This window comes from Lactuca saligna, chromosome 4, assembly GCF_052625555.1.
Source record: "Lactuca saligna cultivar CGN05327 chromosome 4, ASM5262555v1, whole genome shotgun sequence".
Taxonomy (NCBI): Eukaryota; Viridiplantae; Streptophyta; class Magnoliopsida; order Asterales; family Asteraceae; genus Lactuca; species Lactuca saligna.
The window spans coordinates 64,121,027-64,137,796 of NC_136420.1; the positions used below are offsets into that span (position 1 = coordinate 64,121,027).

Consider the following 16,770-nt stretch of genomic DNA (forward strand, 5'->3'; position numbering starts at 1 on the left):
TTTTTTTATTAGTTATGAATATATGGGCTTATTAAGAGAAAAATAATAAAAAAAAATTAATACCATTTGGGCAGTAGCAATTGTTATGACATTAGATAAATAAAAACAAAATATTTATTTTTCTTTTTAACATGAATAACAGGTATTTAAGATAGTTGATCAATACTAGGAGAAGGAAATTACAATATTGCCCCTTATTCCAACTTCCATTTTAATCTGTAAAATAGGTTGCCATATCTGCATTTTATGAGGAAGCCGATATTCACGTTCTGGATCATCCCATTCTTGATTTTGTCTGCTACATGGTAATTTCTAAATTCATTATTTTAATCAGAAATCAATATTTTATTTATTTATTTAGTCATGTATTTATTTTTTGTTGGTTTTTGTTTTTATTTAATGTGAGAGAAGTTAGGTGGAAAAACAGAAGGGAAAATATGTAAATAACTTAGTGTCTTACTAGATTAAGGCTATTGTTTTGGCTTAACACATTAAATAAAAAAGAAACAGTCAGTTGTTAAGGTCATGTTTCTTTTTATTTTTCCTATTAATGTGAATAAAAAAGTAAATGACCATTTTGTCCTTGTGACACCATATTTTTTTTTTTTTGTTTTCTCTTGCTGATACAGATCGTAGTATAACAACATTGCTATTATCAGTAAAAAATAAGATAACTTTTATTCATCTGATAACAGTCTTTGGGACTAAACAAATGTTGTGATGAATTTTCTATGTGGGCCCCAAAAAGTCAACGGAAGCTCCTTGTTGACTCTTGACTGGCTCCAACACTTTGATGTTGTCATAACTCGCAGGTTATACTCATTTCTTTACTTTAAAGATTGTATATATATATATATATATATATATATATATATATATATATATATATATATATATATATATATATATATATGAAACGTATTTAAAGAAAATATATATTTTTTACTTTTTTATTTTTTATGCATATTGGTCCACATTGATTTCTTTTATTAGATCATGGACCCAAAAACCGAAGAGGAAAAGGCAGTTACAATAACTGTAGATGATGGTATTAGACCAAACACAAACATCGTAGATCTAGCAAAACTCAAACCATCTTTCAAAAAGGATGGCACCACAACAACAGGTATCTTATATTTATATATGCATTGGATATTATACCATACGCACGCTAAATGCAAGAAATCGCAACGTACTTTCATTTCTTTCTATTACATCATTGCATTTTTCTTTTTCTATTTTACCCAATTATATCAGTGAAATTTCTTTTTTGGATGAAATTTCTAAAATTGGGTAGATTTTTTTTATTATAATGTTGTAATAGGAAGAAATTGAAGTATGATGCTACAATAAACAAATTAAATGAACGAATGTTGCTATTTCTTGCAAGTCAGATTAGTGATGGTGCTGGTGCAGTCCTCCTCATGAAAAGAAGTGTGGCTCTAAAGAAGGGTCTTCCAATTCTTGGCGTATTCAGGTATATATGTTTTATCTTCACATTGAAAAGTAATTTCATTGAATTTTTTAAGATTTTCTTGGATAGAAAACCAAAAAAAAAAGTATATGAGACTTACATTTACAACCAGGAATATAAGGTAGGACAGGGGCAGCAGTTCTAGCAACAGGTCTCTGTGGAATCTGAAATTTTAAGGAAATATAATTCACTGAATGATTACGAGATATAAATATAATCAAGAGTCATGAAAATTGAAATAAGAATAATAGTAATTAATACCTTATGTAATGTCCACTTTGCAGGAATAACATTATTCTCTTTATTTCTCTCAGCTCTTCCTCGTAAACTATTCCAGTGTTTCAACTCCGACTTTGATGATTCCGACTGCTGCTGCATTGAGCTCCCACCTGTAGTCTCTTTATAAACCTTAAATGATGCAGCCCTATCAAAATCATTATAAAAAAAATTATCACAATGTATATTTCTAACTGGTTTGAAAAAATCAAAACCTGTTATGTCATTTGCTCACCCTTCTTGTTTTTGTTTTTTTTAGCTATTTTAGAACTTTCCATAGGGCGATTTCCTAGTAGTTTAAGAAAGTATATAAGTAAAAGAAAGATTTTTTTTTCGCATATTTTCAAAATATTAAGAAATTCTCACCACTATCTGCTCGGGCCAAGATAGTTCCAAAGCTTCGGGTAGGTTGATGAGTGTCCATTGATTCCTCCTAGTGATTTTGGAACTTTAACATCAATACAACCAGATCATAGACTCATATCACAGTTTACCAAACAGGAAAAAATAAAAAGGTGTTGAGGAAGAAACCCACTAACGATTAAAACAATGACAATCCCCAAAACGAAAATTGCAGAACAATTTTTAGCAGAACAGACTCTGTTCATGTTCTTTTCATGAGCAAACAAAAAGGCCATCGACACCTTTTGTTTCTCCTTCTTCCTTCCCTTTTGAAAGCTGACAGAAAACCCACAAACACATGGCCATTGTGTGCCAGAGTCCTGAGGTAGAAAGCATATAGATAACATTAGATATAAACAACACCAAAATTTATAGTGTGGAATCACAAGAAACGAAGGTGTTGATTGTGTACTAGGTCCGAGAAATCGTGTTCATGTGTATGAAGGAGGGACGTCCACTGTGCATGACGAAGGTATCGGAAAAATGAAAGAAATAAGAAGAGATCCAAGTAATCTTTTTACCTGATTCCAGCTAGCTACCCCGGAGTCCAACGATTCAGCTACCATACACCGTCGTCAGTTCTTGTGGTGATAGAAAAGAGAAGGAAAGTCCTCCCTTCCATTATTGATATTGTTAAGAGAGGATGAAATAGACCGTGGCGATGGTGGTGTGCGGTGGTTTTCCTCAGTTCAAACAAATGGGTCAGCATTTAATATGATAAGCATAACCCCTAAAGTTGTTGCTGATTTAGAGCCCTAGCCTTACCCTTAAACCCTTAATCTGGATTTCAGACTCCAAATTCTGCTCCGTCACTGGCGATGCCCGTCACCACCGCAGCCTCTTCATGCCGATTCCAGGTGTGTACTTCGATTTCATAAACCCTCTTCACGGAAAGCACCACAAACCTGGCAGACCCACCTTCTTCATATGAACGAAGCGGCCAAGAGAGAACGAAATGTTTTGTGCAGGTAAAGCAAGATAGTTATGCAAAGGTTTGGGAAGTGTTTGTTTAGGTCGGTGGTGTAGAAGAAGCTGATTGGAGAACAATAGCGGTGGCGGCGTGGTGTAAAATAAGAAAAGAAAGGGAAGGGAGGTGAGTGTAAAATTCCAAAAAGGCGTGGCAATTGTGTTAAACCTGCATAAAGTTGTGGCCAAATCGAGAGTCAGAAAACATTCCTGTTCACCAACCTTTTAAGGATTAATAGTATATATAATACAATTTTTATATAACTAATACATATTTATACATAAAAATAAGGTTTGAGTGTAAAAAAAATGTATTTATATAAAACTATGGTTTTTAAATGAAAAAAAAAAAAACATATTAATACAGTTTAAATGTATTAAAAAAATATTTATACAGTTTCAAATAGAAAATTGTCAACATTGAACAAATTGGAAAAAATGATGCTCAATTTGGAATAAAAAAACATAGTGTCAAAATTGAAATAAAAAATTAAACTTAGTGTCAAAATCGAAAAAAATTGAAAACTTAGTGTTTTTTGTGAAAAAAAATCAATTTTGACACGTCAGCATGCTACGTCATCAAAACCGACACGTCATCATGCCACGTCAGCATGCAACGCGGTTAACCAGTCAAGTGGTCAGAATTGTAACAAATTGAAAAACACAGTAACAAAATTGACACAAAAAAAACACGGTATCAAAATCGAATTTCTATGTAAAAAGAGTGTTTTTTGTTCCATTTACCCTATTATTTATTTAAAAAGTATGACAAGTGTCAAAACTCATTAAAAATTTACATGTGGCAAAATTATCTTCATTTATTATAGTAGATTAGACATTTTGCATGTATATTAATGTTAAGTATTTAGTAAAAGTAGGGTTTGGTTATTTACCTTGGCATCATCGTATATAGTCATTTAGGAGCTTTTTCTCCAGATTTGTAGTTGCTATTGACTGATCCGGTTATCCTATCAAATAACCACATGTTAGTAATTGAAATACATAAATTAAGATTGGTATGGAAACTTTTACAATCTTCAGAAATTAATATAAAATGTGGCAGATTATGTTGTGATGACAATGTTGTTGTTAATCGACCAATATTACAAGAAGATTTAGAAGCGAGTAAAAAAGTTAATAGATAGTCAATACATGATTTAAGCTCCTCATAAACAAACCAACAAACTAGGATATGTTAAACCTAACACATTCAGACCAAGAAAGGAAAATGCAAATAAATGAAAGAGAAACAAGAAAGGAAATGTAAGTACGATGCTTTTAACATAAAGCATATTTGCATACATTTGTAAAAAGAATGAAGTATGTTGCTATTTCTTGATATTTACCGTGTAAAAAAAATTGTGTTGCTATTTCTGGAAATGCTGCTGTGGCTTTCATCAGACCAGTAATAATTTAGCAAGTTGCCAAAAATAGATGAGAAATAATAACTTTTTCATGACAATTATATGAGACAAAGCCTAATTATTTTTGTACAAAAGTAGCTTTTCTTAATTAATTTTCTGATATAAATTACCTCAAGAGGGTCAGAGGGTACTCAGGGACTCTTTGGGAACTATGGGGGCATTTCGAGAGCTGGTGGCCTTTGGGAGCACAAATATTTTTCCTTCTTTCATTTTGACCTTGACTTTGACTTTGATGATGAACAAGGCTGTCATAGAAGAGTTAGGAAGTTGTTTCCCAGGCAAACCTTGTAACAAAGAGATTTTTTCTAAAACATGAATGGAGAGAGAGAGAGAGAGAGAGAGAGAGAGAGAGAGAGAGAGATCTTGGAAGCTCTAATGAAGACAAACTTCTTTTGAAGAGGATTTTGAAAGTTATTCACAGGAAATACATTCATGTCTTCTGATGATCTGAAACAAAAATAACAATAATTTTTAAACATATCAGATATCAGACGCAACTTTTTTTTTAAGGAAGGAGATGAATTTTGTTGGGGTGTTAATTATGCTGCTTGAACATGGAAATGAAAGAGATGAAGAAGACAAGCGCAAAATGGTTCATGTTGAAATATTTAATATCTGTGTTGTTAAAGTTGAAAATCCATGGATCAAAAACGTTATGGAACCATGAAAGAGTACCAAAATTTCAAAAAAATTCTTTTTTTAGAGAATCTTTTCAGGGATTCTTAGGCAATAGTTATTATGCTCTTTAAACGTATAACAGATAATTTTTAAGAAAAGTGATGAATTTTGTTCGGGGTAAGTTATGATCCTTGAACATGGAAATGGAAGAGATGAAGAAGACATTAGCAAAATGGTCATCATCATAAATTTAACATATGGGATGCTAAAGTTGAGAACAAGAGACCAAACACAATATTATCACACAATGTAATGAGTACCATATTTTCAAAAAGATACTACTTTTAAGGATTTAGTGTTCAGTTATGCTCCTTCAACATATATGACAAATAGTTTCTAGGGAATAAAGAAAAAAATTGTTGAAATTTCATCATGCTCCTTGAAAATGGAAATGAAAGAGAGAGGGACAAAAGGGTCATTTTCATAAAGTTAATTTAGGGGAAGAACCAGGTACCAAAAGCGGTTGAAAAACTATGAACTAAGGACCAAAATTGCAAAAAAAAAAAAAATTCTCTTTTGGACCTAACAACCAACCTCATAATAAGAACATGTTTAACTTTAGAAAGAAACTCAGACTCCACTATAGAAGTAAATTCAATAACTTTTTTTAACATAAAAATAGATTGAATTCTTCGCTAAATAAAAGCATTTCTATCAAGTCAAACACACACAAATCCAAAAAATATAAGACATCATTATCCATGCTGAACTTTATCAGTGCAAAAGAATTTACCATTTGATCAACTTTTGTACTGTTTAAAATTGTTAATTGCTACCAAAAGAATTTACCATTTGATCAACTTCTTTGACAAATGAAGAATCTTAGGTGTCTGCACAATTAACAAATCAAAACATTAGAAAGATATACTGATATGAACATGTATTAAGGAAAATTAGGTAAGTTTAATGAATCCATGTGTGTAGCATTCCTGAACTCCATTTGGTTACAAGTTAAAGTCCCTCTTTTATCAGACATAATCATCTCAGCCTAACCACGTTCCTAGCATTTCATCTGTATAACTGTATTGGTTGGATTTCAGAGTAGCAAACTTCAACTAAAAACTTCATATGTAGGAAGCTAAAGTATTTTCAACATGACAAAAATTAAAACCCAAAATTTATGAAACATGTGCAAGAATCTGAACAAAACCTTTGAAACAGGGCAAAACATAACATAAATTACCATGAAAGTACCTCTTAATAGGAAAACAAATGAAAGTATAATGCTATAGTTGGTAACCAAAATAAAACAAATTTAGATTTTAGAAGTATAATAATATCTTTAGAGGTTAACATTCAAAAAATAAAGTCATAATAGAAAGAAACAAAAAACTAGGTACATTGTGTTAAGTGTGGGTTAATATGTTAGATTTCGAAGGTATGATGTCATAAGGAATAGTATCATGTTAAAACTGAAAGTACAATCTTAATAGAAAATAAGTGAAGGTATAATGCTAATCAAGTTTAGCCTTCAGATTAACATGAAAAATATACAACTTCCTAGTAGGTTGGATTTTGAAAGTATAATATTATAAGTAGTTAGATTTTCAAAAAAATCTTAACGGTAAGGAAATTAGAATTACCTTGTCTTATAGAAAAAAGAAATTAAAACCATGTCTTAATATGTTTGATTTTAAAACTGAAATCCAAACTTAATGTAATTGGTTTGGCTAAAAAGTAGCAATTTTAAAACTGAAATCCAAACTTAATGTAATTGGTTTGGCTAAAAAGTAACAATAATAAAATGCTTGTTTTTAATGTTTCAATCTACCAAAGACCACACCATTTCCTTAAGTAATAAATAAGCACAAGTTTTAGGGAATGAGTGGTACTTCTGGAAATACACAAACAGGGACATAGACTCATAGCTACCTGCATACCACTTCAATGCGTTGTCATCATGTAGTCAGTGGATAGAATGTGGTAATTTGATAAAGCAAGTTCATAATTTCGTAACATGAAGGCATAAATACCCTTATGTGAGATTCAATGATAACAACACCCTTATTAGTTATTTGATGATATCCATTGGAACTAATAGCATACCTTGTTATTTCCCACAATTTTCCTTAAAAATTTAACATAAGTTTTGAGGCTTGTTGTTATCATAACCAATTTGGTGATATGATAACCATCATCATTGGTAAAGAAACTAGCTGCATCATATATACCTCTCTTGTTGCCATTATTCAAAAAATAATTAATATTTTTAATCTGAAAATAAACACAGAAAACATTACATGACTAAATTTAAATCAATGAAGCTTCAATTTACAGAGACAGTATCTCATGAACGCTTTCGATCAATCATTTCTCAAGGTTGCATATGAGCTGTTTCAAATCAGAAAATCAAATAAGGCTGGCAAAATACAAAATATACATAGTATAGTATACATACATTATAATAATATTATGTACATTCACATCTGATACGAGTATAAAAAAAATTGATTCTTATGCCTTAATGAGAGATAGCCTTGATTACTGCATACCTTGCAAGGGGGGGGGGGGGGGGGGGGGGGGGGGGGGGGGGGTCGTGTTGATTGTGGAATTTGATTCGGTTCTTCATGCAATAACGTTACACGGATTTTAGTGGAAACTTGAAAGATTAAGGCAGAAAATAAAATGTTTTGTAATCCAAATAATACTCAGTTGTGGACCTTCATTTGGTTCTAATGTTAGACTTGGTGCTAATAAATACCTATGATATCTTAAAATGAAAAATAAAATAAAAATTAAGTATAATGTATTACGACAGTATCTTAAAAGGGTGGATTATGAACATATAATGTTACAATTTGGAGTATAATGTTGCATGCAGTTTGTTAGATTTTGAAAGTGAACTCTCTTAATAATAAAAACTTTCAAGTTATAATGCTATCCAAAACCAAACATGTTCAGGTTTTCAAAGCACACTGACTTAATAGGAAAGATAATAAAATTACAATGTCTTCATAGGTTAGATTATGAATGTATAATGTTTTAATAGAAGGTTTTATAGCTTAGCATCTAAATAACATTCAACTACATATATATATATATATATATATATATATATATATATATATATATATAAGGAGTTTTTATTATTACCCTATTAGGCATTTTGCATGTATACTAATATTAAGTATTCAGTAAAGTAGGGTTTGTTTATTTACCTTAGCATCATCATATACTGTCATTTAGCTTCTTCTCCAGATATCTATGTGCTCTTGAGTGCTCTAGTTATCCTATCAAATAACCACAAATTATTAATGAAATACATAAATAAAGCTTTACTTACAATCTTCATGGGGAATCAATCTTTGTGTTGATAAGTGTGTGGCAGGCAGATTATGTGAACTTAATAATAACATGTTGTTGTTAGCCAGCCAACATTACAATAAGATTAGAATGGAGTAAAAATGTTAATAGACAATCAATACATGATTTAACCTCCTCATAAACAAACCAACTACAATATGTTAGACCTAATACATTCAGACCAAATGACTAATCCAAGATTTTGACCCGGGTTATTTTGCTAGTAAAATCCAAATCAACGAAAGAGAAATGAGAAAAAAAAAAAACATTAATTGCAATTTCTTTCTTCACTAATAATGGTATCTTTCAAGAATTACTTAAATAATTATTAATTTCACTAATAATGGTATCTTTCAAGAATCACTTAAACAATTATTAATTTCTTTGTTCACTAAACAAATATTGATGCATATATAGTATATATGCATCAATATTTGTTTAAATGCAAGAAATATCAATGTACTTTCATCTACTTGTAATCTCAGAAGGTTTCAAATGCATACCTAAAGTTAGGGGTGGCAAATCGGGCCATCGTGTCGTGTTTTTGTCTGACACGACAATGTTTTATGTAACACGAACACGACACGGTCTCGGGTTTTTGAACTAACACGAAAACGAACCGATTAAAAAACGACACAATAAGACAAAGATAACATGAAATAACAATTAATGTATTTAATTAATATTTATTCATACATTACACGAAAAACACGACAAACATGACAAAAATGTTAAATCGTGTCAATTTCGTGTCAAATTTTGAACACGAACACGAATTCGAATTTCAATTTCGTTTTGTGTCGTGTATTTTTGTTGATGCGTTTTTTTTCAAAAATTTCAGTGCAGAAAGTATAATGCAGATGCGTACATAAAGTTATGATGTAAGGTACCAATTTCTTGTCTTCAATTTCTTTGGAAGAACGACATTGTACCCTTGTTCTACCACTAACTACCACAACAACAAATCAGTAACTATGATGATGAAATGTAGAGGGTTTACATTAAGAATGTATATTATACATGAATATGAAATCTAGAGTTGATAAAAAAAAAAAAAAAGCAAACCATGGAACAACAAAAATGTACATTGATTTAGGCAAAATTAATCACATGTATGTGAAACGTATGTATCAACTACTCATGTCTTATTTGACAATCTTCTCCTATTAAACTAATTTCATCCACAGGTGATGTGGTGTTGCACCTTTTTATTTTTCAAAGAGATCAGACTATTAATTAAACAATGAAAAAAGAGTAGTTAGTTACATTTGTTAAATAATAAAAAAACTTACCTCGTGTTTATCAGAGTATGTATTCATCAACTTCTTTAGCTGGATGTTGTGCATAATCCTGAAGAGCATCAGGAAGTTGGTTATGTTGAATAAATCATTGGACCTTGGAAAATTAAATACATTAATTTTACCTTGGAAAATCATACGCATGTTGGGTCCCGGGTTGCTAACACTATTATTAATCCAATGCGTGTTGGAAAATTAAATACATGTCTACACAATATTAATCCAGATATAGATAAACACTATTATTATGCCTTAAGTTGCTTGCCAACAAATGTAAAAAGAAAAACCATCTATCATAGTCACACCATACATAAAACATTGACCAACACAATTACACTTGGCATATGATGTGTTCTCAAAAAATTGAACTTTTTCTTGAAATACCCTTGTCGTCCATTAAAAAAAATAATAAGAAAAAAAAAACTGTTAGTGTTTCTTCAAGTTAACGTTTGTTGTTTTTGGATGAAAAACTATAAATACATTGCTATTATGAGTAAATATTAAAGAAAACTATCTATTAAATACTAATAGTAAAACAAAATTATCTACTAAAATATTTACAAAAATTGCAATAACTGCTCGCATTTCTTGTATAGATCATCAGAAAGAATGAGATGAAATCCATACTTTCTTAATAAAATTGGTTTGGCTAAAAGGTAACAGCAAAAAGATGCTTGTTCAAGAACCACATCTGAACGAAGAGGTTCCTACAAAAAAATTGAAGTTTTTTTCACAAAATTCTCATATTTATAATTTTATTCACAAAAGAGTATTGATTATTACCTTAAACACCAACACCCTCTTTATATTGACCACTTGTTTCTAACATTTCATCCCACCAAAGACCACACCATGTGGCATTTCCCTTCCCTGATGTCTCAATTTGCTAAAAGAAAATACACTTTTTAGATAAGTAAAAAACTTGACCAAATAACAAATATAAATTGTAAAGAATTACCAGGCGTACTAAATAAGTGATGAAGGCATTTTCCATGCAATATTTAGCATCTTTTAAATAAATAAGCACATCATTTCCTAAGGAGAATAAATAAGCACAAGTTTGAGGGACAGAGGGGTATTTCTGGAAATACACAAACAGGGTCATAGACTCATAGTTATAGCTACCTGTACACCTGCATATTGTTTCCATGCTTTGTCAGCTTGTAATCAATGGATTTAAGGCAGTAATTTGATATAGAAGTGTATCTTTACATACTAACAGAAAAACTAAATAAGAACATAAAAAACATCAAGTGTTTTATAGTGTTAAGGGTAAAAACATACATGTTAACACTTTGATTCTCGGGAGCATCTTCTTTTCCTTTTCTAAACCACAACATCTGTATTTGGTTTCTAAAACCTTTTCTTTTTGCAGAGTATAAAATGGAATTTTGTCAAAGGAATTGGAATTAAGAAAAGCAATTAATCTCGGAGTAATATAAGATAACTTGTGGTTTGCAAAATACTTTTAAAATGAATGGAATTGATCGGACAAATAAGAATATGTCATGTGTATAGTTGAAAGAAAATGGAAAGAAATTTAGATTCATTTCATGTGTTGTTTTGTGTTTGGTTTGCAAATTATTCAAAAGAATTGAAGTGAAAGTTATGTTAAATGACCAAAACACCCTTTAGTGACCTTTTTTTCTAAAATAAGAGATATTTACTGGAAAAGATTTCACTCATAAGACAACTAGTAAACACTAATTATATAAAACATCAAACATACATACTCTAATTTCATTAACACTAAAAGAAAAAGTAACGTGCAATTAAAAATGAAGACAGATAACTAATTAATAATATAACAAATGATTATAAATATCTACATTACATTTATAGAAGTGTATATTAGGATAAATTAGGGGTGAGCATAAAGAAGAAGGTGCAAGATTCGAAAAACAATATTTTGGTTGTAAGGACAAATTTAATCTTTTATACAGCCTTAAATAAAATTGTTTTTTTTTTCAGAAAGAACCTCACCCGCATCCTCTCTGCTGAGCAAAAAGCAAAGATGCTGACCAAAACAAGCATTAGAAACTGGTTTATGTTAAAAAGATGCTGGCAAAAAAAAAATCCATGTCATTCAAGTTTCACTTTATGAAAAGATGGAAACAAATTGTATCATCACATGAAATGCACTAATATTCAATTCCCATGGATTTAATTAGTTCATGATCAGAAGCAGGGGTAACTGGTTTATGTTAAAAAGATCCACAAACTTATTGATAGGATCAATGTCATTTGAAAAAAACAACCAAAAGGCCTGCACATTCATTGTAATTAAAGCCATGTAATTTAAATGGGAGAATGAGCAGCAATGCACTTTAAAAACTTACATGTAATAGATGATCAAAGGCTTCATGGTCTGCAAAGTACAAATTCTTTATTGAAAAATTGGAACCATGTTTGATACAAAATCAGGTTGAGAAGCAGCAGGGCCAAGTAACTAAAAATAATTTTAAAATGATAACATTTAAACTCTTAGAATTATGTGTAAGAACTTACAGATGGTTATAGTTTCTAATTCTAGAGGTGATGGATGGCTCTAAGTACAAGTCTGAATCCTCATTGTTTCCTGCATCAGAAATAACCAGTTTTAAATCAAACAGCTAATACTACATGGCTACATTGGCTAAACAAGTTACTTAATAGGAAAGCATTGTAATATGTGATGAATGTTTTGAACATGTAAACAGATAAATTTATTTATACCTCAACATTTGGTTGTCTAACATCTGATGCATACAACATTTGCAATTTGAAGCCTATAAACAATATAGACAGGCTTTTCATTATTACCGTATTAGACATTTTGCATGTATATTAATATTAAGTAATTAACAAAGTACAAATTGGTTTTTTCATCTTCAGAAATTTATGTACCATGGGGAATCAATCTATGTGTTGATAAATGTGGCAGATTATGTGACCCTAATAATCACCCGTGATGACAATGTCGTTGTTAGCCAGAATTGGGTATGCACAAAAAGAGATTTGAGTAAGACATTCGTGATCTGATCTGATAAAATTGGTTATTCATAAGAACACATTCTGAAACAAGCGTACCAGACACGCTAAATCAGATTTTACAGAGAAAAAAATCAATAAAAAGATAGAGGAGAAAACCCTAACGAAACGATCAACAAAACTACAGAAAAATTACGTAGTTTCCTTCTGTTTTTAAGTTTCAATATAACTTGTGCAATTAGAAATTAGAAAACCATAGTTTACTGAAAAAAAATCGCAACTGTGGCTTCGATTTTTCTCTTATCCATACATACAGAGGAGATTACGACATCTGAAAATCAGAAAACCCTAGTAAACTACAATAAAAGGGAAAAGAGAAAAGAGATAAGAACGAAAAGTTACAGATAACTTCATAGGTTTACCGACATGGTTGTGAGTGTCCTACGAAGGGTGGGGGTGCTTGTGTCTCCGGTGAGCTGAGTTACAGAGGTCGCGATCAGTCGTCTCCGACGGTGTTTGGATAGCGGAGCGGGATGAGTGAAGTGAAGAAGGAAGAGTGGAGAAGGTATATTTTATGCGCCAATACACCGACCTAAACCTTTTGGCTTCCCAATTCCAACGGTCTTTTATAAAACCTTTCCAATATTAAAACGATTCTAACTTGCACGTTCCCGGATCGTGAGTTTTGTAAAATGATGGTGGTTTCCCACAACTTCCATATGAATTCCACCGATTGACATAAATGGTCCCTTGGATATTATAACTTTAACCCTCAATTTATCTCATATTTTATTGACAACTTTTCACAAATAGTCTTTATGGTTTTCATTTTTATTTCTAAAATAATCCTTATAAAACTTTTTTTTACATGAATGATCCCTTTTAAGCAAACCTTTGGTCCTTTTGGTTTTAAATTTATCCCATTTGTGGTCCTTCTGATTAATTCTATTAAATTTTTTTGGTTAAACCTATGTGAAATTACTTTTTTGCCTTCAATTTTTTTAATTTTAGTTATTATTTTTTGTTATTTAAAAAAGAAATGGGCCCACCACTTAGCCCCACCCCACCACCTCCTCCTTTTCTTATTTATTTGTTCATCTACATGCTTCTAGTTTGTGAATTGTTCCTACCCATCGTATCCTTCTGATCTCTCTCCCCTTCCTCCTGATAAACCAGACATTATGTGTATTTCCTTTGGTTCCATTGCAACATCACTATGTTTTTTAAAAAGTTGTACAATTCTATTGAATGTAAGGTCAATACATGCTTGAACTAGTAATTGTCTTGCTCCTCGTGATGGTAGAGATTTATTATAGCTCATTGCAATTAAGATCTACAAAAATAGTACTTGTAGGAGGGTAATCTAGATTCATAATGATAAATATATCAAGAGGTAACTGCATAAAAAAATCATACGACGAAATACATAAATTGTCATGTTACATATGATGTTTCATAAAAAACCCTTTGTGCCCTTCAGATATCGGAAGATTTGTTTTACTGCTATCAAATGTGATATATTCAGATAAGCTTGGTACCTGGCACATAGACAAGTTACAAACATAATATACGGTCTACTAACAGTAAGATAAAGTAGAGAAAAATCATCCCTCAATATTATTTTAGATAAGACACAGACCAAGCGCGTAACAAAAACAAACAGTAAGAATCTTTCGAGTTAAAGAAATAAATTAGAGACCAAACACATAAATTACCCTAAACCATATGGACCATTCGTGTAATTTACTCTATAAATAACACATTTTGCAAAGTATGATATTTTTGTGTAGCCTATAGAAAATCAAACGTGATGCCCAAGGCCAGTTTTGAGGGGGGAGGGGGTGGAAGTGGGCATCTGACCCAATTATTTCAAGGGCCCGCTTTTTTATACTATATTCAGGAATGAGACAAAAGCTTAAGGTGATTCTTTAAAATCTTTACAAAAACATGGTATAAATAACTCATTTTGCAAATTATGATATTTTTTGTAGCTTACAGAAAATCAAACGCAATGATTAAGGACGGTTTTGAAAAGAGAGGGGGGGGGGGGGGGGGGAGTGGGCATCTAGCCCAATTTTTTAGGGGCCCACTTTTGTATACTATATTCATGAATTAGGCCAAAACTTAAGCGATAGTCCATACCCACTCATACTAATCGATAGTCCACCATGCACCAAAAGACAGAAATGACAACAGATCAGCTGTTAAAGATACACAAGCACTCGATCATTCATTCAGTCGATCACCTCTAATTCTGTGAATAATCACTTAATCAGCGTCTTATGTTCTGAGTCTGAGTAGTTAGCGAAGTTACATAAGGTTAAAGCTTTTTAGTTTTCTTTTTGTTCCACTTATCATATTATGTTTATCAGAAACTGAATATTAAATCAGAAATTAGAAATTCTGAATGGTGAATTAGAGTATACATTATCAGAAATCATAATGTTGAATCAGATTATAGTTTTCTAGTTTTCTAAATGTTGAGATTTTGAATGTTGAATCAGATTATAGATTATCATAAATTGAATGTTGAAATCAGATTATAGATTATGTTTAATTGAATCAAAATTTGAATGTTGAATAGAAATTAGATTATTAGAAATCAAAATATGTTAATTGTTTATCAGAAACTGAAATCAAATTATCAGATTATGTTTATTGTTTAATTGTTTATTAGAAATCAGATGATCTAATTTAGAAACTCGAATATCGTATTATGAATCAAATTATGTTGAAACTTGAAATTATTTGAGACATTGGAAACAGGAGAATTTAGCATCCATATAGATGTTTTGAAGTATTTGAAAGAACTTGATTATTTCCCAAATGCAAGCATTGCATATAGAATATTGTTGACTATAATAACAGTAACGGTGGCATCTTGAGATAATTGTCGATAAACAAATTTTAGAGAGTATAGAGTACAAAGAGTTTAGCTTTACCCTAATTACATATTGTATATAAATCTATTTATTAAAAATAATGAATTAAAACTTATATATTATTTCAAACAAATTATTAAATCAATTAAAAACAAAAATACACTATAAAACTAACATGAAATTAAACTAAAAATAAAAATGAAACTCCATAAATACTCGGAATAAATAATTCTAAGTATTCAATCAAACAAATGAATCAAACGCAAAAAACTTGTATCATTCTTCATCATAAACATAAACAATAATAAATAAATAACTACATGAACTATCAAATCAATTATATTCAAATTACATTATAAATTTGATTACCAGATTAATTAATTTCATCCTTACATCACCATCTATTCTAATAAATAAAGATTTTTTTACCACATATCATACTCATTCATTTTTCTACTTGTAACTTTGTGGGTTTTTATTTTTATTTTTTTTACACATGACATTTTATGGGTTTTTTTTCCACTCTACTAAATTTCACATAATATTTATATGTAATAATTGTAATAAATATCATAATGAAGGGATATGAATTTCATTAGTGCTTTCCTTTTAATTCTAAAATCCCTAAATTAGTTTGATGACATAATTTACTATAATTCACTAATTAGTACCTATGACATGAAAAAAAATCGTTTTCGACTTTAATTTTATGTTATTTACAAACAATTCTTGAACAATAAATTTAATGACATAATTTACTTTAAATTATATCGAGTTATAACATGTTTACTTTTTAACATTTTAAGAGTTGTAACTATCTTAATGATTTAATATTAAGATGTTTTTTTAATGTGGTTTTACTTTTAGACTACCTTCATTGCTCCAAATGGAAACAAACTATTAGCTTTAGATATAAATAAAATGGAAAAGTTTAAATGTCGTTTAAAAACCTTAATTTCTCATTTATTGTATTTAAAAGGGGATATTGAGTAAAGTAACCATTATAAATGAGCATTTTAAAGTAAATAATCATTTTTTGGTTTTTGAAGAATGATCGCTTACTCCCGAATGTCTCATTTTGGATTTGATCTTCAAAC

The 16,770-nt window shown here is 30.4% G+C and overlaps 1 protein-coding gene across 16 annotated transcripts; it reads right to left on the reverse strand.

The window, feature by feature from the left end:
- Positions 1–1,176: 1,176 nt before the first annotated feature.
- Positions 1,177–13,470, reverse strand: LOC145042022 (uncharacterized). 16 transcript variants are annotated; one of them, XM_078990319.1, is made up of 23 exons: positions 13,218–13,469; positions 13,073–13,122; positions 12,708–12,755; positions 12,537–12,589; positions 12,330–12,399; positions 12,161–12,189; positions 10,780–11,181; positions 10,605–10,707; positions 9,947–10,528; positions 9,816–9,873; positions 9,392–9,472; positions 9,027–9,126; positions 8,379–8,450; positions 6,010–6,050; positions 4,653–4,989; positions 4,012–4,086; positions 2,674–3,287; positions 2,290–2,472; positions 2,117–2,183; positions 1,986–2,039; positions 1,736–1,898; positions 1,575–1,638; positions 1,177–1,492 (listed from the first exon to the last, which is right to left on the reverse strand). In XM_078990319.1, exons 17-21 carry the CDS (start codon positions 2,716–2,718, stop codon positions 1,816–1,818), a joined length of 432 nt encoding a protein of 143 aa, XP_078846445.1. In that variant the 5' UTR covers positions 2,719–3,287; positions 4,012–4,086; positions 4,653–4,989; positions 6,010–6,050; positions 8,379–8,450; positions 9,027–9,126; positions 9,392–9,472; positions 9,816–9,873; positions 9,947–10,528; positions 10,605–10,707; positions 10,780–11,181; positions 12,161–12,189; positions 12,330–12,399; positions 12,537–12,589; positions 12,708–12,755; positions 13,073–13,122; positions 13,218–13,469; the 3' UTR covers positions 1,177–1,492; positions 1,575–1,638; positions 1,736–1,815. The 16 variants fall into 16 exon arrangements, with proteins under 16 accessions (XP_078846445.1, XP_078846440.1, XP_078846448.1 ...); XM_078990314.1 differs by having other exon boundaries at positions 10,780–10,954; positions 12,708–13,122; XM_078990322.1 differs by having other exon boundaries at positions 10,789–11,181; positions 12,708–13,122.
- Positions 13,471–16,770: the final 3,300 nt, after the last annotated feature.